At 41.3% G+C, this 22812-nt stretch overlaps 2 protein-coding genes across 2 annotated transcripts; one reads left to right on the forward strand and one right to left on the reverse strand.

Annotated features, from left to right (window-relative positions):
• The first annotated feature begins 239 nt into the window (after window positions 1-239).
• Window positions 240-18128, forward strand: atxn7 (ataxin 7). The gene is made up of 12 exons (XM_028405477.1): window positions 240-350; window positions 2431-2643; window positions 2836-2904; window positions 7651-7755; window positions 10716-11007; window positions 11504-11841; window positions 12145-12227; window positions 13367-13647; window positions 13790-13979; window positions 14091-14212; window positions 14372-15536; window positions 16285-18128. The coding sequence occupies exons 2-12, from the start codon at window positions 2439-2441 to the stop codon at window positions 16300-16302; spliced, it is 2868 nt and encodes a 955-aa protein (XP_028261278.1). The 5' UTR covers window positions 240-350; window positions 2431-2438; the 3' UTR covers window positions 16303-18128.
• Window positions 18129-19327: 1199 nt separating this feature from the next.
• Window positions 19328-22222, reverse strand: psmd6 (proteasome 26S subunit, non-ATPase 6). Its single transcript, XM_028405518.1, has 8 exons — window positions 21931-22222; window positions 21285-21490; window positions 20942-21087; window positions 20635-20854; window positions 20444-20552; window positions 20172-20340; window positions 19633-19710; window positions 19328-19547 (listed from the first exon to the last, which is right to left on the reverse strand). The coding sequence occupies exons 1-8, from the start codon at window positions 22073-22075 to the stop codon at window positions 19451-19453; spliced, it is 1170 nt and encodes a 389-aa protein (XP_028261319.1). The 5' UTR covers window positions 22076-22222; the 3' UTR covers window positions 19328-19450.
• Window positions 22223-22812: the final 590 nt, after the last annotated feature.

The raw sequence follows: 22812 nt of genomic DNA on the forward strand, positions 1-22812 counted from the left end.
AACTTAATTTAAACCTGCATGGGTGCTGGCTCTAGGACGCTAATGATGTGATTCATGTATAAGTCATTGGAATGCACCATGCAGATTACACTTGTTAAGATGAAAAACCAAGCCTGTCTAACTTTGTAAAGTGTTACCTTCAAACAAGGCTGACTAATATTTACACTTAAAAACAGCACAACCAAGAGCCTGATACTGACTTGTCTTCACTCATTGCTTGTCTACATCTGTGGGCTTGTTTGTGTCTACAGATTTCCTCTTCAGTGTGTGTGCCAGCCAGCAATCACCCAAACTGATGAGGATCGGCTGATTGAATTAAAAATAAGTTTCTTGTTTCTTATTTTGCCAAGGTAAGTTCAACTGTAACAAGCAACGTTTCAGCTCTGAGCATGTTAGTTTACACCTGCTATTAGAATGCATATCCCCATGTATCTTAAGGGCCCAAACCATTTGATGTTATTTACTAAATTAGTGGATCTCAATGCATCCTCAATGTATTCTGGCTTCATACTTGGACCTAAAGATGTTCACTTGTAATCAGATCACCAATGACACATAGATACTAGGTATGATCTAAGCCTGTGTCACATTCAAGGATGGGGTTTGTATTTATACTCTAGATGCTTGGTTGAGCCATGATTGCATCACAAACTTTCGTCTCCTTCAAGACAATGTCCTTGTTGTGTATGTTCACCTAGTTGCTATTGGTATCCCTCAAAATATTAAAGCATTGAACATCACTGGCCAATTAAGAAACATCAAGCGTAAGATATTCTTTTTGGGTTTAATCCTGGATGCCAGTAAATCCAAAACAACCCTTTAACCGCTTCCTTTAGATGTCAAAGAGAAACTGTGTTTTTGTACAGCTTGTGGTTTTACCCATTTTAACAGTGCTTACAGTAGTCTGTCTTCATTGTGCAAGCCACATTCTGAACATCCTCATTCTAACAATCTGTGTGGTTAGGCTGCCTATCAGTAGGGGAGGCTGGAGTAAATAGTCTACCTTTTGTTATAAAAACTACATGCACATCAAACAAACCAGAGGAAATAAGCCTTTTTCCCCTTTGTAAGACACTGGCAACATCTTCAGGAAGACATTTCAGATTGAATGTCTAAATTTGTGTTGGCCTAAGACAAAGCCAAGTCTCTGAACTGTACACTTGAAAGTAGGTAAGAGGGCCAGGTCATTTCCCTCAAGATTCTTCATGGTACAGAAATACCAGTGTTCTTTAGACATTCTCCTATTTGATATCAGAAAAAAAAGACTGTATGGGTGCTTAGACTTGTCCTGTTATTCTGTCAAACTGACAGATGGTGGTGTCTAAGACTTTAAAGAGGGCAGAGAAAGGACTGTGCCATTCAAATAAAGTAGAAAGGACAGCAGCAATGAAGACTTGAATTGTTTAGTGATTTGTAAGTTGAGGCGGACTCTACAAGAATTACACAATTCTGTCTCAAAGCATGACAGTGGGGACGCTTTTCATTCCTTGCTGTTGTGCTCAGTTGTCAGTTGAAGGTGTGTTGCTGGGTGGATAAAAAAATAATTTTGAAAGTGAAAGTGAAATAAGCCTGGCTGTTTATAACTAAAAAAAGCTTTGGAGAATCAGTACATCTTCCCCCATTAATGCATCAATGTCCATTTAATTAACTATTGCATTAGCTTTAAGTTTATCTTGATTTCAGTTCAGTTCATTTTATAATCATCCATTAGTATCAAATCAATTCCTGTAAGTGCTTTTCTCTCATATTTTGGTGTCACTGGGACACCAGAATATAAGTAAATGAATTGATCAATACATTTTGAGATATTATGTACTAAGACTATGTTGGTAATGCCTGCACAATAGGCCTCTAAACAGTATTTAATATTATTTTATTGTCCGCATATTAGAGTTTTTGTATTTTTGTAGGATATTGATCATTTACATTAAGCATGGATGGTTAAACAAATTATATATTTTTAAGTTCATATATGTGTTCTTGCAATCTGATATTAAGAAATTACAAAATCATGGCGTATACTTCCTCCTGTGTAATACTTACTTTACTGACTGTACACTGTATTTTAATGTGTATTTATTGATGGCAGTTTGTTTATTAACAGGCAAAAAAACTTGCACTTTATTTCATATTCTGCTCCATGTATTGACATTTCTCTTGGATTTTATGGCTCAGCCCTTTCACCATAACATACTATGCCATATTCAGACCTTTAAATGAACTGCCAGCATATGGAATATATGTAAGCGTTGTGTAAGCTTTATGTTGTTGCGTGTCACCTGGCCACGCAGAGGTGGTGTTTTTTTTTTTTTTTTTTTTGTGAAGAGGAGAGGGTGTGGTGAAACAACGCGCGTTTGCCCGTGTCAATCAGTCAAAAAAAGTCCTATCCCGAACGCGACCAGCGCTGACTCTTATGTTGTTACATTGTAGCGGAAAGAATGTCGGAAAGGGCCGAGGATGACGTCAAGGGGGAGCAGCGCCGAGCGGCCAGGCAGCAGCTGAAGCAGCAGCAGATCCAGCGGGGAGAAGGCTCCACAGCAATGGCGACTGTTGCGGAGCGGAGATCATTGCCTAGTCCAGAAATAATGCTGGGACAGCCTTGGAGCAACTGGGTCGACGCCGCCAAACTCCACGGTAACGACGGTGAGTTCCCCAGCGTCCCGAATGTGTGCGAGGAAGCGAGGTAGAGCGCGACTGTTGCCAGACCTGTCCTTTTTTTGGCCGATTGCATGCAGTTTTTGGTTGAATATGAAGAAACGCTTGTGGTAGCAACAGCACGGGGAGGCAAGCAAGTGCAACTATTTATTTGTCTGTGTCGGATCGCCTTATTTTCAGGTGCTGAATCAGAGGAAAGTTTCAAAGACTTCGGGAAAAATCGAGAAGCCATGCGTTTGTGCAGAGAAGGTGAGTGTGTTTTTTTTCCTCTAGGGCCAAAGGTGTATTTTGGTTCTGGGGGTTTGAACGCATTCACACACATGTATTCAAACACTTTACACGCGTCGTTCGGCCAAAATGTACAGTAGTATACCTAGCGCATCCAGGATTGAGCGGACAACCGGGTATTATGAGTGAAACGTCCTCATTCGCGTGGTAGTTGACATTTACATCCGTACCTAAAATAACTGAACGGTTCACAACTCAGACACGCTGTAGTTGAGTATGATCATAAACAATAATAACAATTTCATCCTCTCTTAGGATGGTGAACTTTACTGTGCAGCAGGCACATTTTTGCGTTTTTTGCATATAAAAACTTGGACGTTTCACACAGACAACGGTGACGGTTTCTTTCTTTAGGCACTGCAAGGAAGCAAAAACTTTAAAAGTAGTTTTGTGGAAAGATTTTGAACCTACCAAATAAAAACTTTATATATCATAAATCTCAGGCTGTAGAAGCCTTGTAAGCTACAAGTTATGGTTAAAACATGATGCTACTCCTGTTTCATACCACTTTAACACATCCAGTACAATGAGGTTAGTAAATTGAACAAAATTGTAAATCTAAAAAGATGTCTTTTAAAAGACTCATCTATCAGTCACTGTATTTGATCTGTTCATACTTGATAAACATAAGCATAAGTGCATTCATCTAGCAATAAAAACAATCAACTCGACTCTATTGATAAAAATGTGATCGTTATTGTGTTGCTTCTTGTAATTGTGATCTCAGTTTTGTTTAAATAGCTTAAACATATTGTAGGTTTAGCTAATACTACTACTACCACCAATAATGTTTATAGGGCTGTTATGACTGAAAAGAGAATGGGGGCATCAACTGACATAAGTGGTGAAACCCACAAAGTCGGAAGCACCCGACACCTGGCTTCTGATCCACAGAGTGATGTTTCAGAGCAGTTTGTAGTGTAGTATTTTTGGAAACACCTCGATTAGCTTTAGCTGATTTGTCCTGCTGGCAGGCCTGGATTTAAAATGAGCTTCATCACAAAGGCAAATTTATTATAACAATAAAATGCCATCTTGTTTACTTAAAAGCATTCAGTTATGCTCCACTTTCCAGATTCACAGAACCCATCACCAACATCAGAATGGACTGATAACAAGGTTGAGCACTTGCCTATTAATTTGATTCACACTTAAGTGAATGATCAGTCAACTTGGTTGCAAACTATAACACAGCAATTGTAGTTTGATGCTTAGATTGTTTGTAATGAAAGGCTTCATGCTCTGCAAATGTTGTGGTTAAGTAGTTTAACTGGCAAACCTACTTCAAAGTGTGTACTTACCAAAATGGCATGTTTGTTCTTGCACATACAGTACAGCAACACTTTCATAGCTGCCTTTTGCATAAAGGAGTTTTATCTCACGCTCAAGGACGAAGGAGCAGGGCATATCACATGTGACCTTGCAGTTAAGGGACAGTCATTGCTGCGACTAGTACACCGGACTTAAGATGCACCCTTTCCTTTGAGCTCTGTTTCAGAAGTGTACATTGAAAATAGTCTTACTCTTAGTTCTGAAATTCATTTTCTTTGGCTGTAAAAAAATAACAGGAACCCCACAGGGTTTGGCTGCTGTGATACTTTCAGTTACTCAATGCAGTTATTAATTATGTTGCCAGCTTCAAAGCAAAAAGTGTGGTATGACAGAAGAGCACTGTAACAGAATTTGACAGCTGTCTGACTTGGGTGACTTCTACTACAGATTGTCTGTTGAAGACACGTGTTGGAATGACCATTTCAGGTTCTTGTCCGGCTTGTCAGTGCAGTGTGTCAACAATTTATTTGTGTGGCATATCATCATCATATCAGAGGTAAGATGGGAATATGACACACGGCCCCTGGGTCACATGTCTTTGACGCACACTTATGATGTCATCATTGTGTGTCCAGCTATTTTTTTTTACGTCCGTGTTTAGGAAAGGGTTAATTAACAGACTGCTTTATAGCAGTTATCTTATGTTGCATTTCTTTTGGTCAGCAATGTGGGCTGTGTGCATACTTTAAGACTGTTGCACAATTAAGCGTAGCCAATGTCCTGAGTGACAACAGAAACTTGGATTTAGTATTACAAGTCATATTTGTGACTTTAAATGATTGGCACGCATCACAAATATAGACAAGGATGCATACATTTTTAGGTGGTGACCTGGCTTGTCTTCTTTGTGTTTGAAAAATACTACTTAAAAACAAATAAGGTCTCAATTCAAGGCTTCATGGTCATTTGAGAGGCGGCCAGCTTGTCTTTAATGTGTCATGTAGCAGCATGTGTGACTGACTGTTGTTTGTGTCGTTGGGCTGATCAACACATGCTGCATAAATTTGTGTTCATATAAACTCAGTGTGTGTCTGTGTGCGTCTAGTAGGGGTATTACAAGTGGATGACTACACCACTTGCCATGACTCACCACGATTCCTCCTGTGGTGTAATGCCATTCTACCACACACAGATGATTAATACACACACGTTAAAACGTATAGTAATGGATGAGTGATAAATTCATCAAATTCTGCCAGATTTAAAAAAAAATATTTTTTACAGTGGTACTGTCACCGTCAGGGAAGCTGGGAAATGTAGTGCCACTGTCAGCCACAGGTCAGTTGCAGCCAGCATGTGCACTGCTCTGAGGCAGCCAAAGCTGTTATGATTCCACCTAGATCATTCATCACTGCCATGGATGAGGATGCTGAAATTAACTTGACTCTCATTCTCTTCAGGCTTACAGGCCCTATTTCTCTTCCTTGAGCACAGGTTTTCTTCTCACTCTCTTTGTCTCACTGAGGCCTTGTCCTGCTTTTCTCCTATGTTACATTGTTTTTTCCTGTTGCACTTGTTTCTAGGCTTTGTTCTGTTGTTCTTTCTCTTTTTTATTCTCCACTGTGACTTCCTTTTTTGCTATTCTTTTCACCTCCGTGCAAATGAAGAAAATACAGATTAAGAATGGGGCGTCAGACCACTATTGAAGTCAGGCCATTTTAGTGGTATAGTCTAGTTGAGGCCAGTGTGCTGAATGTAGAGTAGCATGGCTATATAGCAGAGCTGCTTGCGTAGTTGAGCAACCTGTTTGGAAAACTCTCCAAGTGAACAGCAGCAGCAGTTTGGGAATGAGTCTTGTTTGACCTTGCTATTGATCCAGCAAGGAAATGTGGTTGGCCTGTTGGCCACTGCAGTACTTGGCCTGTTTCAATAAAAGATCTGAGAGAAGGTGCAGTTTTAATGAAGAATACATGGAAAGCTATTGATTTAGAAAATATGTTTGCACTTTTATTTTATAACTTCAATTTCCTGCTGGTACAAACACAGACAGAATGAAATGAACAAACATGTGGAGAACCAAAGCTGTCCAGAGTGTTTAGGCGTGGCGTTCTGCCATTGCTTTAATCACTTTTGCAACCGGTAACCGGTGAATACTACCCTCCACATCACATTTCTGCACAATACTTAGACCAGTGCTTGTGCATATCAGTGTGCTTTCCTACAGAAGGTCTGCATGATTTACACCGTTTTGTTTGTGAAGTGAAGGTATTTGCTCTTTTTCTGTGGCAAACATTGTGAAGGTGTCTTTGCTCTATCGCTGTGGAAGGAGACACTTGGCTTCAGACAATTGACATACATTTAAGTAGCATCAGGCTTGTCAATTCATCCACACAAGGCTGCTACTGACCTCCCTGAGAGGGAACCCACCAGGTAGATCCTTTTATATGGCCTTTGCTTAATGGCTCTCATCCCTTCTAGACTCAGGCGATGATGTTTGGAGAACCCTTGACGGCCCTGGTGGAGTACGTATTTGAGAGGGGCTCCACTCCACTCTCCTCTTGTATCCTCTACTCTGCTCATCTCATCATAACACCCCAGGCTTTCTCTTAATTAGCCTTCTTAATTAGGTGGTTTCTGGTTCTCTGCGCCAGGGTAAATTTTGATCACATTCTGGTGAGGAGCGGCACTTCCCTCTGATTTGCCTCGGAGTAGCTTATAAACCATGTGGCTGGGTTATTGGGTTGAGCTGCTTGAGGAGCAGACATGGCGTTCCTGAAGCTTGACATTCAATGACTGTATAGGAGCTTAGGAATATTCAACCTTTTCAGGTTAGAAGAAATGTCTAGAAGAAAAGAGTTAGTAGGATGGCTGGGCTCTGGGCTTTGACTGTGCCACCACAAAAGGTATACACCCTGGGGAAACAATTCTATATTAAACTTTTTTCAGTCAGTGATGACTTCTAATTTAAATCAAAAATCTTGTATCCATGCTTTTGTTTATATCTGGAAGATATGGAAATTCTTTGACACAAGGCAACCTTTGGATTGCTGGCTCTGCCCTTTTCCTGGTTCTTATCAGTAGAATATATTCTCCATGGTTTGTTTGGACTCATGGGTGAACTGTTGATCACTCCCCTTTTATAGAAAGTTGCATGTGCAAATATTTTTTCACTAGGCTCCTTGAATGGGCTTTTCATTTGTTTTTATTCTTAGTATCAACCCCAGTAAATATGGATTATGTGTTTTTATGTATGTGTGCAAGACAGTGATTCTTACCTTACCTTGGGGCTGTCACGGTATAATATCAACTAGTGCTGAATGTATCAGTGTAGATTGAAAATGATGGATGATCTGCAACTGGCCAAGATGTGAATGCTTTTTTTATGTTTTAATTTGAGTTTTGCCCTGCCTGAATTATTCTTCTCTTTTTCTACAGACATGCCCATATTTGGCCAGTGTCCCGCACAGGACGACTTCTACCTGGTGATGTGCAGCCACTGTGGTCAGGTAGTGAAGCCACAAGCCTTCCAGGCACACTACGGCAAGTGTCTCTCTCTCTCACACACACACACAATTATGTGTTATATTGTTGTGTGTGTGTATATGTATATATATATATATATATATATATATAACCCTAACCCTAACCCTAACCCTAACCCTATGCAGTCATCTTTCATGCACATTGACCCATTGACAGCTGGGATAGGCTATAGCCCCCTGTGACCCTGTAGTACGGGACAAAGCAGGTGCAGAAAATAAATGAATTTAGTGATTACATTGCTGTGCATCTCACTAAACCTGAAGGTACTAAGGACCCAGCAGTTTGAGTTAAAGACAACTACTGTGTTTCCTTACATAGACCTGTTTGTTTAATGTGGGAATATACTCTTTGTTACTGTCACTTGGTACTTTTTATTGCCCTGTCAATTACAGTTGTCAAGGTCAGCCACAAGAGGGAGGTGTAGCACATGTATCCTAGACAAACTGTCAACAACACTCAAAGAAAAGCTCCCACATTGTTCACAGCACAGACTGATACAAACCTGTCCTGACCAGATTGATACTTCTGTATTACAGCATATCGATAAGTTTTCATACCTGTCAAATACATGTCATTCAAACTGCACAGTTTGGCACCTCAAATGAATGAGATTTTTTTAGTGGTTTCAAGATGTTTGTTTCTCAACTGCACACTGATGATTCTATAAGCAAGCAAATTGGCTTTAATGTGCTAATTAAAGCCAATAATTCCTAATTATTCTGGGATAGACCAATGTGATATTTCTGTTCCTAAGGTGCCAACAAGCAGTTCCAACATATCAAAACAGCCAAACCAGTGATGATTTTAATAAATTGTTTGCATAAAATAGGATTAGGTTTTAAAGTAAAACTCTGTGTCCATGCTAATATACATTGACATTTAGATTAGGAATGCTCTTGCTGTGATTCACCCCATGTCTTTCCTTCTGATATCATTATTGGATGCCCCCATGTGGTGGGCAAAAGCACTGATTTCAGCTTCATTATGATGGTCTCAATATGATTTTAGAGTGCTTCTTTGAGGCCATCTGCCTCCTGTTAAGTGTTTGTGCTTCTCAGCTGAGGCTGATCCCAGCAGGGGTGACATTCAACACAGAACGTGAAGCTGCAAGCTCAGTTGTTGATTTATGCATTAATTTATGAACTTGTCGAACAAAGACTTGTCTCCTCATGCCATACATAAACATGTTTTGAAATATGTATCATGAGCACAGATGCATGGTAAAAAAAGGATGATGTATTTATTTCTTCCTAACAAAGTTATGGTTGCTTTACAACTCTGAAATGGAGGCTTAAACATGGTGTCTGTGGATGTAGTGAGGCTATCACTTTTTGCTGTTGTTTTTTCTATCGCTCCCACAACCAGGGATTCCCCACACTCCTGAGCCAAATTGTTGACAGTGTGAAAGAGGATATTAAAGCTCCTCCTATTTCTTCTGTCTGTTGTTTGTGTGCCCCCAACACAATTCATGGCTCCTGTTATATTCTTCTACAATTGCCGCTGGTGTTGGCTTTCTTTTCTCAGTGCTTTGTGGACAGAGCACTGAGTGTCACTCTGTCGTTTCCTGTTGTGTATTTGCAGGCAGGGTGTGCTGCTAACTGTGACCAGGCCAAGACAGCAGGGAAATGGGTGGGGGGATTGAAGTGAAAGAAAGACCTTTGGGTTGTTTGTCACTACAAATTAGAAGAAAAGATGTCTGGAGTGTGAGGGGAATGAAGGCAAGTGCTCACCTTCATTCAAAGCAAATAGAGCTGAGAGGCACTTGGGTAAGCAGAGGGCAGTTTTAAAACATTTTCCTCCCCCTGAAAGGTGAAATTATTGGAAGGCTAAACAGCTGAAAATTGTGCAGATGTTTCTTGGAATGCAACAGAGGGAGATTAGGGGTGGCATCTTTGAGTATGCGTATGTGTTGATGTACCCTCCAGTGTTTCTGCCACCACAGGTTTTTTTGCAGGTCACCTGCTGAGTCTGGGGTTTGGCCTGTAGCACACTTGCCAGCTCCATCATTGAGATAACCTTTAACTAGGCTATCATTCCAGACCCACATCTCAATATAGTAACTAGCACCTGACAGATGCTTACTTGCAAAATCTGTTACTGTTGAATGCGTACCGTTTCTCATCCCTTTTTACTGTTTTCTGCATTTACCGAATTGTCCTCCTGAACTCATTGGCAGACGCCTTCATTAACTGTGTCTCTCTCACCCCAAATAATATCTGAACAGCAGGAGTGTGCCTGTCTGTGTTACTCTGGGCCCACTATGTGTGCTTGATTGGTGCTTATAATTTTTAAACTCCATTGCCAGGAGTAAGGTTTGCCTTATAGTGTCACATTCTACGTCACTAACACACTACCCCTGCAGTAATTTCTGAATTTAAAAAAATGCATCCATGTTGTGTCTGTATAGATATTTTTGTTTTTGCTATTGCACATATTGAAACTCAGACTACTTAGTCAATGCTGGGGGACAGTGGCTTTTGTTGTACTCTACTAAAAATAGCAAGTGATGAGAGCTTCTTTTCAAAACCCAAAGCTGATTGTCTTCTGTAATTGCGATGATTATGTTCACACAGGAACCTGTGTTTGTCCATTTTGGAAACCATGGTGTACTAAACTAAAGCTATTTAGTTTATCTTTTATTTTCCTTGTTCTATTTCTGTCTCTTCATCCACAACTACATATCGTGCTAACCTTTTCTGCTGTCATACTGCCTTTTATCAGTTTGCACAGCAGCTGTTAAGAAGCTCAGGCAGGAAATAAAGCTCTTGACCTGTTGGCTGCTTCTATTTCAGGCTGTGTTGGTATGAATCACAAATAGTGCTGATTGTTGTAGAAGTAACCTGTCAGAGTAAAATTTGTATGTTCTCGTGTGGCTTCTTTTTCTTCCACTCAAAGCCACATATACCCTAACAGCATATTATGTTTTAATACCATCTTGGTTTATGCTGTCACTCCAGAGAGAAGACACAGTTCAGCCAGCAAGCCAGCCTCCACCTCACCCTTCCCAGTGTCAGGCAGGAACCGGAGTGGCGGCAGTGGGCTTGGGCCAGGGTTGGGCCCGGGGTCTGTTGCTGGAGTGGCAAGTGGAGGCATCCTTGGCCGACCTTCCACTGCTGGCTCTAACATATCCTCCTCTTTATCATCATCCTCCTCCAATCCGAAACTACTCAAACCAGCCAAAGAAAAGCTGCCTGGCATTCAGCGAAGACCTCCCTTTGCCCCATTCAGGATGCTTCAGCCAGACAAGATGTAAGTTTCACTCTGCAGCATGTGGAGTGTAGTGTGTTGATGATGTTTAATGGTTTTTATTATATACGTAAACTATGTATAATATATATGACATATATATGACACCTATAAAATCTGTTGTTAATTCTGCCTTTATAGCATGTTAATAACAGTTGGTGAATGCATTTCAGTCATCAAGTTCAAAAGGCTTTTATATGTGGACCTGCTGTTGCATTTACAAATAACCAGGATATTGGGATTATTTATTCACTTGATTCCTTGTCGTAAAAAAGTAGTTTTCAGACATTATGCGTATTATACACAGAGAACTGCTAAGTCTTGTTATACTGAAGTCTTTAAAATAAATGAAGGAATATATTAGATTTATGTTTTGTCCCTCCAGGCCCATCCATACGTCCACATCTGTCTCTTACCATACGCTTCTCACTGGCTCAGTGTTTCTAACACTCAGCTTCCTCCTGGCAGCCCTCTTCATATCTGTAACCTTCTCTTCCAGCCTCACCCCAGCTGTCAAGGTGGAGAAGATGCATCTGAGGGTGGATTCATCAGCTAAGCTGGTGCAGGCTCCATCTGCCCCCGCCACCACCTCATCCTCCTCCACATCCTCCTCTAGCACCACTGTGAGCTCCAACACTACCGCCATCACGACCTCCTCCTCCTCTTCCTCATCAGTCCTTAAAGCAGGCCTTAACTGTCCCTCCATACCAAAGCCTCCATTACTGGCCCCAGGTCAGATTCCCAACGGCAAGGGCCACCTCTCTGTTCTCTCAGACAAGAAGCAGGACAGCAGCAGCAGCGCCAGTAGCAGACGCCACCATAACAAGAAAGTGACAGGTCAGCTGTTGGGGAAATGTTTGCAAACTGTGGTTAAAGCTATGATTTTGTGGTATTGTTTTGTATAATAATAATAATAATAATAATAATAATAATAATAATAATAATAATAATAATAATAATAATAATCTATCAGTTATCAAAGATAAGTTTGATCATATTTCAAAGACTACTCCACTGAATGTTGCATGTTAGAGCCATTGACACCAGTTTTTTTTCATAATGCAATGACCAGAGAAGATAACTTTGCCCCAGTATATGTAACAGATGTTCTCTTCCCTCACTCTCCTCTTGTGCCTTCAGAACGTGAGTTCAATCCAGATATCCACTGTGGAGTTGTGGATATGACGGCTCGGAAACCCTGCACGAGATCCTTAACATGCAAGGTAACCAGCTTCTGCTTAGCACTGTGTATTAGTTAAAAAATTAGTAATGCTCTGCAGTTTTCTTAACTGTCAGCCATTCATAATATATGACAACGTTAAATATCAATCTGTCTTCAGTCGAGGGTATCCTCAAATATGTGTGAAGGTAGCATTTGGTCAGTGTATTATTTGCTATTCAATTGAGAATCAAAAATCAGTGAAAAAAAATGACATTTCATTGTTTAGTCATGATTTTTTTTAAATACAGCCTTGTTACACCTCATATTTTTTTGTAAGTTTTCAAATGGTTACACTTAACATGTTATAAATTAGTAGTGTGAGTTCAGTTATTTGACTTTTTCATCTGGAAAAAAGTCTTCTGATAATCTGCCTGTGTGCTCTGGTGGCACTCTATAAAAGAATTGTTCATTTTTGAGGCCTGAAGCACCTGACCTGCAGGGCTTGGGGAAATTACCTGATCCACCCAGAGGCCTCACAGACTCTTCTCTGATAATCTGATAATGTCTGATAATCTGATAATGTCTGATAATCCACAGCCTATAGCAATAATGTATTCAGCAGCTGGCTAACACAAACTACCTTCTGCAAACTAAAATTACTGCTAATTTAGACCTTCTAAAAGCTTTTCATTTACCACACGTCAGCAGTCCATTGATGACAATGACGGTGGCAACAACGACACAGATAGCACGGACATGCTTTGTGTATGCGAGTGCCCACAATTGATGAAGTGGGGGCTTGTATATTGATAAATGTTATTTACATTTATGGATCTTTTAATACACATTTGTGAATATCGCTGGACACATTCTGCTGCAGTATGGTGAAAATCGTTTGATGTTGAATTTTCAATTGAATATCAAAAACAAAGAAAAAAGAATGATACACAGGCCCACTTACGCTACAAATCAGGAGCCCTGAGCAGTGCTGTGTAGCCTGCACTTAAGATATCATAAACAACGCCTGGTTTTCATAGCCCTTAAACAAGTGGTGTGAATTGGTACAAATGAGGTCAAATATATTAAAATTAAAAATTATTTTTGCACAAATTTGAAAGGAAAAACAGGGTCATCATTAGGATGGAATCCAAGAGGAATCTTCTCAAAACAATAATTCTTGACCTTTCAATGTCCCAACAGACACATTCCTTAAGCCAGCGGAGGGCAGTGCCAGGGCGAAGGAAGCGCTTTGATACATTGCTGGCGGAGCACAAGAACAGAGCAAGGGAGCGGGAGAGGGAGCGAGATATCCACCAACCCCATTCCCAGCAAAACCCCCCTCTCAGGGACCCACACCCCTCCTCCCACCTTGCTCCTGGCCATGATGCCCACCAGGTCACTTATGGCAATGGCCCTACCCCAGATGCCACTAAGCCTTTGCTACCTGGAAAGCCCAAATTTTCCAGCCCTGGTCTTCCACGGCAAGTAGTGTTTACATCCGTCCTAATATTAAAAGCATGTTGTTCTCCTGCATAATGACATTACAGTCTTAGCATTTGAGACATTTGCTGCAGTTATCTGATTTATGCTAATAAGGTGGCTGCTACACTATCCATCCAACAGACTAAACAGTAGTCACGGAAGTGGTACTTCCGGAGACCCTGCAGTCGTCCAAGAGTCACTACATCATACCCAAACTATCCCTGATGGTTATTCCAGGCCCTCCAGTGATGAGGGAGAGAATGAGGAACGTGAGGACAACACTGACAAACTGGACTGTCACTATTCGGGTTATCACCCACGACCGACAGCTGTAAGTGCACTGGAGCTGTGATTAACCTCAGACAACCTTTGTTTCTAAATGGTTAAAAACTATGAAGCACCCAGATTTTCTTTCTTATCTGAGCTCTTGTCTTGTACCCAGTACTGTACGTTTGGAAGTAGACTGTTTGGGAGAGGCTGTTATTCCTTTGACCGCCGATGGGACAGAGTGCGGTGTGCCCTTACCACGATGATGGACAAACATGTCAACTCTCAGATGTGGAAGTAAGTCTGTCTTACGTTGTTCACATTAATACTTTAGCAAATGGAATGGAATGGAAAACACCTGAGCTAGTAACATAACACTAATTCATCGATAATATACTGAGAGTTTTTTAATCCTAAACATTCAAAGCAAATGGATGATATATATTATTGTTTCAGGAAAATCCCCTTGGCCTTGGAGAACTCCTCCTCTGTTGCACCTACCCATAGGACAAGCACAAATTCCCACGGTAGCACTCCCTCTTCAGGCTTCCTGGGCCCCCCTGCCACCTTGCCCCAGACTCCTTATAGCCAGTCCTATGAGGGCAAGTCAGTGCTCTCCTATGGGACCACTTTAAATGCCCGCAACTCCCCACAGGGCGGGACTGAGCACCCGGCCTACGGCACCACGCAGGCCCGACAAGTGTCTTCGTCGCCACAGATGCCTTCAGCCCACTTGTCCTCGTCCTCTTCTTCTTCAGCTCCTTCCCTTGCCTCAAGCCGGGCGCTTAAGTCCCGTTCCTCTAGCAGCAGCACTACCAAGTCATCTTCATCCTTTCGGTCCAAGGATATGTCCTCTGGCTCCTCCATGCCTGTTGTCCCCAACTCCATAAATGTGGGGAGCATTGGAGCTAACATTAACAGTAGCAGCACTAGCTTCAGCTCGGGGAAGAAGAGAAAGAATAGTTCTATCCTCTCTTCATCCCATGGCTCTTCTGAATCCTCCTCATCAAACGCCAACTTCTCTTCCTCCTCCTCCTCTTTCAAGAAGAACTGTGCAAATGTTGGCAGCTCAGGGAGCACCTACCACCACAGCTCATTAGGTCCATCATCCTCATCATCTTCACTATCCTCTTCCCACAGTGGAGTCCACAGTGTGGGGCTGAACTGTGGCCCTACTGTGCGGACTAATTCACTTAGTCTCAAGGCTGAGCCCTCTGGAGGTTCAGCGGGCGGCTCCTCTGGGCCGCCTGCACGAGGACCTCCCTCAGGCAGCCCTGCTGAATCCATCAAGCGTATGAGTGTGGTCATGAATAGCAGTGACTCAACCCTTTCCCTGGGGCCTTTTGTCCATCACCAGTCCTCATCCTCATCTGACCACCATACCAGCTATAGCCACCACTCGTCAGATGCCCGCCTGGACAGCAAGAAGCGCAAAAGTTCTTCTGCCTCCAGTGGCATTAATAGTGGAGGTGGAGGAGGAGCTCTTGGGGGAGGAGGAGTAGGGGGGCCTGGACCAGGTAGACCCAAAGTGGCCAAGTCACCTGCCATTAACAACATCCATGGGAAGCATGGGCGGAGCATTCCAGGGACACCGGGTCTACCTAACAACCATTTACATCAGGTTGGTTATATGCTGCACCAGACAGAATGCCGATAGCACTGAATACATTTCAATGAGAGATTAAGCATTCATCAAATGTATTCCTTTAAATTGTGCTATTAGCCACAATGTGACACTGTACTGAATAGATACAGGGGAGTCAGGTTGTAAATGTTAACTAAAGCATGTGAGTATTTTGTAAAAAAAAAAAATTGAGTCTTTCTTCCACATATTTCTACCACAGTATAGAATGCCCTCCAATATACTGGTGCATTTGAGAAATAATGTTTCCCATCAGTGAAATATTTTGTCTGCTTTTGTTTAAATCATATCGTAGAAATCATAAATCCCTTGCAGTCAACTTTCCTTTAAAATACAATGATAAAGCACTCTGTGAAGAGCCAGCCTTTCTGGCATTGACTGTCTGGGGCTTACCCTCCTAGTGCAGGGTTAGTGTCAGGACAGCTGTCAGGTTAGCAGTTTTCCCTGGATTCTTATCTTTTGTACCGAACTAAAAAAGGTACTTTTTTAGTATGAATCACAAATTACGTGCTCTTGCCCCATAATTAATACATTTAAAGTAGAGAAGAATCCACATGTTAGTTTGCATGCAGTGTGTGTGTAGGCTATGCTGCATTTTTACTTACAATATCTTGAACAGTCTGCTGTACAAATGTTGTGATTGACCAAATGAGTTTCTACATTTAAGTGCAGAACTAGTACAAACAGGCAAGAAACCATTTTAACTTTTTCTCCTCTCTCTTCCCAGCCAAAGGCTCGTCCCTGACAGCAGTGTCCAGCTTCACTGTGTGAAACTGACAGGCGGGCAGGGAATAGTCTGGAGTGGTCCAACTGCTACTCTGGACTGCACGAGGCCTTCAAAAATCAAACCCACATTACTCTCAGCTTCCCACAATCCTCAGGGTGGAGATGATCTGGACTGCCCAGTTTAAGTAGATGTGGTCCTTACTATTTCTCCCAAAGCCATGTGTGTGGTGGGGCGGGCAGAGACACTGAGCAGATGTCATGGTGTGCCAGGGGAGTGAGCCGAGGACCCCCCCCCCATGCAAGAGTTGTCCCAGTATTCCGATAGGTCTTCCTGTCTGGCTGGAGGTAGGAGGAACAGCCATGGGTTTCTTGTCCTGTGGATAAAGCTCATTTGGTTCAGGTTAAGGGCTGCCACAACTAGACGTCATGATGCTGAGCAACTGGGGAGACAACAAGCCGATCTCTTCCGTGTTTGTTAAAGAATGAGTGTGTGAATGTGCACGTGTGTACAAGTATTTTTCTCATGTCAGATTCTGCTGGACTACTGGAATTACCAACTTAAATACACCCCCAGCGCCTGATCTCAGAAGCCTTGCAAGGAGAGCAGGAGGAGGAGTAAAGTGTTACTCACAACACCTTAAACAACACACAATCTACTTGTTGTTTCACATTTTGTTAGTCTGACTCTCTGGTGACATGTTGAGCAACCTCTGCTTAAATGCAGTAGCCTGAGATGAGCCCGTAGGGATGATCTGGTCCTTTCTCTTATTACCCAGACAAATTATGCAAGTGTTACCTTTTTATGATTTCTTATGAGCTTTTTACACTGAACTACAAAGAGTCTTTGTAGACTTGGTGAAGATGGTTGTGCTTTTAAATGTGAAAAGGACACCTGATGTGCCCATCAAATTGAATCCTTTGTTGGAGAGATAGCTTGGTCTTGAGAACGCCTGTTAATTTCCTGAATCTTTTCTTTGAGCAAAAAATGATAGCCACAGTAGACCTAACCCCAACTGTGAACAGCACTAAATAACTACTTTCTTCAGAGGCACTGCTTAGTTGTCCACAAAGCTAGCCAAAAGCTGCTATCAGCTTTGCCAACTACTTTTATTTTATGTTAAATGCTGGGCAGTCTTGCTCACGAAGTGGTGATGATGCATTTAGGCTATGAAGAAAATCTGTGTAAGCTGTATTGTTATAGCTGCAACTTACCTACTTCTTACCCACATGAATATGTGAAATCCACAGCTGCACGTGGGCAGATGTGAATTGTAATGTTTTCTTTTTCTGACGTAGGGAATCAGGTATGGTACGTCTTAACTGGAGCAAACTTGCGCGTCACCAGTCTTCTGTGGGTGTGATTGCCCGTCCTGTGTGTAACCACTACCCAAACTCTGGATGTTCAATGCCTTGCCCTAACACTACGATGGTGAGTGTCACAGTAGCCAGGCATTATACTCTATTCCTTTGTCAAAATAGAGTCTTAAATCAGGCAATACGTGCCCATGTTGTTGGGATGTTGGTTTACTCAGAGGACTGGAGTGAGTTTTATGGTGCAAGATTCATGGAGATGGCTTCACCAGATATATATATAATTTTGGCAACACCTGTTGATTTATGAAACCTCCACTGATGTCAGATTGTGTAAAAAAACAAAATAAAAATGGGAGGAGACTTTTAAAGAATTTTAATTTAGCATTTTGTCCTTGTAGCCTATGTATCAAACAAGTATTGATGTATCCCTATTTGAGAATACATATTTTGTTAACAAATTGTACATAGTAAAATATGTATTTTTGCACAGGCATTTTTCTTACACGCTGAATTTTTGGTACAATTTAAAAAAAAAAAAAAAAAAATTATTTATTTAGTAAATGGAGAAAAAAAAAGTCAGAGAACATGACTATTTTGAAGTGGTTCACTGCCAAGTCTATATAATGCAATACACCTATATATAGAAGCTGAAGCATCTCATGAATCATGTACTGAGATCCTTTAAGGAGGAGCGGTGATGTGTTGCCACTGTAGCATGTGTCTGTATGACAGAGGATACCTTTATTCACTATACAAGGTCTCAATCACATGTGCTTTTACAAGACCTTTTATGTTGCCTATGAATCAACACAAGCTCTGTGACCCACTTAGCCTGTGATTTTGAAACGTCGTGCAGGCTTGAAGCTGTGCCCATTGTCCACCTGTTTCCATGGACTCTTTAGTCGTACGCTTTTGTAGACCTTAAACACATTTCATGATTGAAACACTTACTTTCTTTTATAAAGGCTGAAGGGACTTAAGCAATCATTGCAAGAAGAGGAACACTTCAAACAGTCCAAATGCTTGCATCATCGTTGCCAAACAATTTGAATCACAGCTTTCAACAAATGAGTTTAGCAGCTTTTAAAAGAAATATCAAATTAAGAAAGTGCCTGAATTTGCTTCACCCTGACTGTTTGAGGACAGTATTCTATGTTTTACCTTACTTGAATGTTCAGAGTATTTAGGAGTTTGGTTTAACATCTGCCTATGAACCCTAAAAATGTGGTAAAATCTGAGCTTGTCAGCTGCCCAGTATGAAAAGCTTAAATTGGGATGTTGAGATTTTGTCAGCCCCATCTGGTTTACTGGGATTTGTATGTAAAAACTTCCAAGTGTTTTGTTTACCCTCAAACTCCACTGACATCTTGACTTTGTTTCTGGTACATGGAAACAGCCAAGATGTTTTCTTTATTAGCACCATAGACTTGGAATGTGAGAAAGAATACAGCTCATGTCTGGAAAGAAAAAATAAATCCACCATTCATACTATGTAAAAGCGTGTATAGATTTTTTTTTTGTATACGTTATCAGAATCATTTTCAGCTGGACTTATGTATTGGCTGCTATGTAATTCATGAACAAAACATAGGTTAGAATTAATATTTAAAGAAAAGATTGTATAGTATATTTGTTTTGTAACAAGTTTCTGTAAATAAAATAATTTATACTGCTATTTATATGAAATCATGTCTCTGTCTCTTTTCTAAAAAAACAAAACACTCCTAAGAAACAGTTAAACAGATTTTATTATATACACAATATAAGAGTCATTTTGTCAGACAAATGGGTTTGGAAATACCAAGAAGAACAATGCAAGAATCTCTTGCTGTAATGAAAAAGATGGCCTGTGGTTACATGTTGATAACTCTTGACAACTTCTGGACTCTGTTGAGCAGCAGATCACCCTTCTTGATCGTCTCCTGGTACTGCCAGTTTTTGCTGTCAGGCCTGCAAAGATGATCAGAATATAAGTTACAGTTGTCACCCTGGTAACTGGATCATTTTTGAGCAAGTTTTAAAACGGCATCATTACCTATTGGTTTCCACAATCTCATTAACTTTATCAATTTTGCAGTGGAGACGACCAGCCGCTATGAATCGGGACAGTTCCCTGAAAAGGAGAAGAGCTAAAGTTGAGTTGGGCAAAACAAAATTCAGTGGTAACATGCAGCCTCTATTACACTTTAACTTCAACACATATTAAGATATACTTTATTGATCCCAGGAGAAATTCAGGGAGTAAGACAGGCAAGACTGAATACACACAACCAACACCACAAAATGCAACCTCAGCCTAGAATGCTACTGACATGCTAGTTGCTTGCTGAACAGGATTGTAGTGCTAAAGTATTGGTGAATTACCAATGACTACTAACAAATAGCAAGCCACTGTAAGTCATGATCCTATGTTTTATTGGCTCATCTTAGGCAATAATTACTGTAAAATAAAGAGAGCACCAGAGACAACCTCAGCTAGGAACCCTGCAATTCCATCTTGGTGCCAAGATATTAAAGAATACCTTTCCAAATTTTAGACAGTATAGTATGAGAAACTGATTTTATTGCACTTACTGGTCAATGAACTCTGTGCTGACTCCAAAGGCCTCAGCCATGTAGCCCAGGGTCAGGGATCGGTAGGATTCTAGCAGCTGGCTGTAGGCCTGAATCCTCATCTCTCTCACATAGTAGCGGTAGTGTGGTGCGAAGAGCCAGTCTTTCTTCATCTCCTGCTCCACCGTGGCTGTGGCACAGATTTTTAGATGGTCACAATATAGCAGACAATTAGCATGGGCCACAAACAGCAGGAAATACATAATGACTGATAATTAAAACAAACATCTTACCCAGAGACTGGAAAAAGACAGAGTAACGGCACTCGTAGAGAGAGAAAAGATACTGGCGGACAGCAGGCAGACTGTGTAGCACCTCCAAGATTTCTGCTCCCTTTATTACCTGCAAAGAAAAAGTTTAGACAATTAAACAGTGCCAGTTTACACATGTATGATGGCCTCTTTTGTTATCATCCCACTCTTACCTTTTCACGGAGGTCAGGCCTTTTGAGGGCAATCATGCACACATAGACGGTGTATGTGACGAAGGTCTTGTAGTCCATGAGCTCATAAGAGGTGAAGGTGGAGACTGTGTCAAGGAAGAGCTCGGCAGCTTGCTTGAAGTCCCTGATGGCCACACAATACAGGCCCTGATAAACCTTCAGACGATTCCTCCTGTCCCAGTCTCCCCCCTCCTCAATAAGGCTGTGGAGGAAAATGCACCAAAACATTGTTATTAAAAAGACAACAGAGAGTGAAGATGTTTCAGAGCAAAGATGTAAGAGCCTTTACCTCTTGGCTTTTTCCGAGTTACGTGTGATGAGGTCACTATCCATGTAGAAGAGGCCGATCCTCAGCAAGTAGAAGACGATGTCTAGTCTGTGACCCAGAGCCACTGTCTTGTCATAGGTCTTTCTGAAGGCGGTGAGGGCGCCATCCTGTGGAGACACAGGGCAAAGCAGTGTCAGACAACCTGTTTTAAGTTCTTACACAAGTTTCTTTTAGATAAAAAGAAACAACATAGGTATGATTATAGTAACAGCTATTGCAGGATACGCACTGATGAGAAAATAACTGTCTGTCATTGATCAGGCTTAGTACAAAAGAAAATAAAGTAAAAGCTGCCAAATCACACCTTGTCTCCGATTCTGATGAGATATTCAGCCTTGGCCAGCATGGCGTCTCGTATCTCACTCTCTCCCAGGTTCTTCTCTGCATCCTCCAGCACGTCGTCCAGACGCTTCAGCTCCTCTTCATTGGCCTTTTTCATTTTACTGAGCAGGTCACTGTCCAGCTGCCACTTCAGGTCCTTGCACAGACCCTCATAGTACGGTGCCATGTCTGCAGCAGAGAAAACAATGACTGCTGCTTATCTTTGAATGACAGAATCTGGCTAATACACATTTAAAACACATCTATTGAAAAAGATTAGGCAAGTTTGGAAATAACACGCCTTCCTTCCCTTTTCACATTTTCCTTTAACAGTTCTACGTGCTTATATAAATTACCATGTAAGCATAAAGACGATAACTTGCTAATTGTGGCGAATATACCAGAAAGCCAAGTTTTAAGTTCGTTAGCAACTTGACATATGCTACTAACGTTAGCTAACATGCTAATTCTCCTTGTGTACGTTCAGATTTTGCACTTCGTCAGCATTTGTGTAGTAAATAATATCCCCGTGTATTATATGCACAATGCCACACAACACTGTTATAGTTATATGTATAAAATTTATAAAGCTATTTGGAAAAATGCTACACAGTGAAATGCTAACTCACTGTTAGCTTTTATAGCGTCCATGAGCTCCGTCTTCACTTTAGCATCCTGTCGGTGCCCGTCCATTGTGAGCAGAAACTTCAGCTGTGCTATCCTCAGGTCGGGGTTCTTAGGCAGACCCTCTTCTTCCAGATTTTCTAGTGGCATTTTTACCAAAAAATATAAGACCAATTCAAAAAGTGATAGATTTCTTTGTTTAGACCCGTTACCAGCTAGTCAACGATGACTACGGAAAACACTGGACTGTGTTGTTTCCGGCGGAGCGCCTGTCAGCGAGCGGAGCAAAGAGCGGCGCACCGCCCGCTTTTCAACAAGCTGCTGTGGAATTACTGCCCTCTTCTGGACATGAGGGTGAACAACATCTCAATTTAACAAACAGCATCTCGTTGTATTCACCTGGTTTACCCTAAAAGAGGCCCAGAAACCGAACCACAGCGTGACATTTAGCCACGACCGTGTAATTTAAAGTCCAACCTGAACAAGCAAAACCTCACACAATGAAGTTTTGCTTGTCTGCCCCCTTGTACCTTGTAATGTGATAAATGACATGAACAATTAGAATCAGAATCAGAATCATGTTTATTGCCATGTAAGTGAAGGGGGTTCACATTACTAGGAATTTGCCTTAGTGATTGGTGCATACAAAGAACATATGACAATTAACATGCAATAAGATAAAAACTAAGATAAAATTAAGTAAATAAACTAAAGTAAGGCTAAATTTACATGACAGACATGGCGTAACAGACATACAATGAACAGAACATAAAATACTGTGCAGATGAAATGGTAAACATAGACCCTTATATGATCGAATGGAACAGTGTAATAATGTAACAGGTACCACATGGATCGGTGAGGTGGTACTCATGTGCAAGTAGTGC

Source organism: Parambassis ranga, chromosome 5, assembly GCF_900634625.1.
Source record: "Parambassis ranga chromosome 5, fParRan2.1, whole genome shotgun sequence".
NCBI classification, from domain to species: Eukaryota; Metazoa; Chordata; class Actinopteri; family Ambassidae; genus Parambassis; species Parambassis ranga.

What these genes read in the sequence shown, in the direction of transcription:
- atxn7 (XM_028405477.1), top strand. Translation starts at nt 2,439, where the DNA reads ATGTCGGAAAGGGCCGAGGATGACGTCAAGGGGGAGCAGCGCCGAGCG. An exon ending in CAAACTCCACGGTAACGACG is followed by an intron (nt 2,644 to 2,835) that starts GTGAGTTCCCCA and finishes CCTTATTTTCAG; the next exon opens with GTGCTGAATCAGAGGAAAGT. An exon ending in GTCAACTCTCAGATGTGGAA is followed by an intron (nt 14,213 to 14,371) that starts GTAAGTCTGTCT and finishes TTATTGTTTCAG; the next exon opens with GAAAATCCCCTTGGCCTTGG.
- psmd6 (XM_028405518.1), bottom strand. Translation starts at nt 22,075, where the DNA reads ATGCCACTAGAAAATCTGGAAGAAGAGGGTCTGCCTAAGAACCCCGAC. An exon ending in TCATCAGAATCGGAGACAAG is followed by an intron (nt 21,088 to 21,284) that starts GTGTGATTTGGC and finishes GTGTCTCCACAG; the next exon opens with GATGGCGCCCTCACCGCCTT. An exon ending in AGCACAGAGTTCATTGACCA is followed by an intron (nt 19,711 to 20,171) that starts GTAAGTGCAATA and finishes TCTCCTTTTCAG; the next exon opens with GGAACTGTCCCGATTCATAG.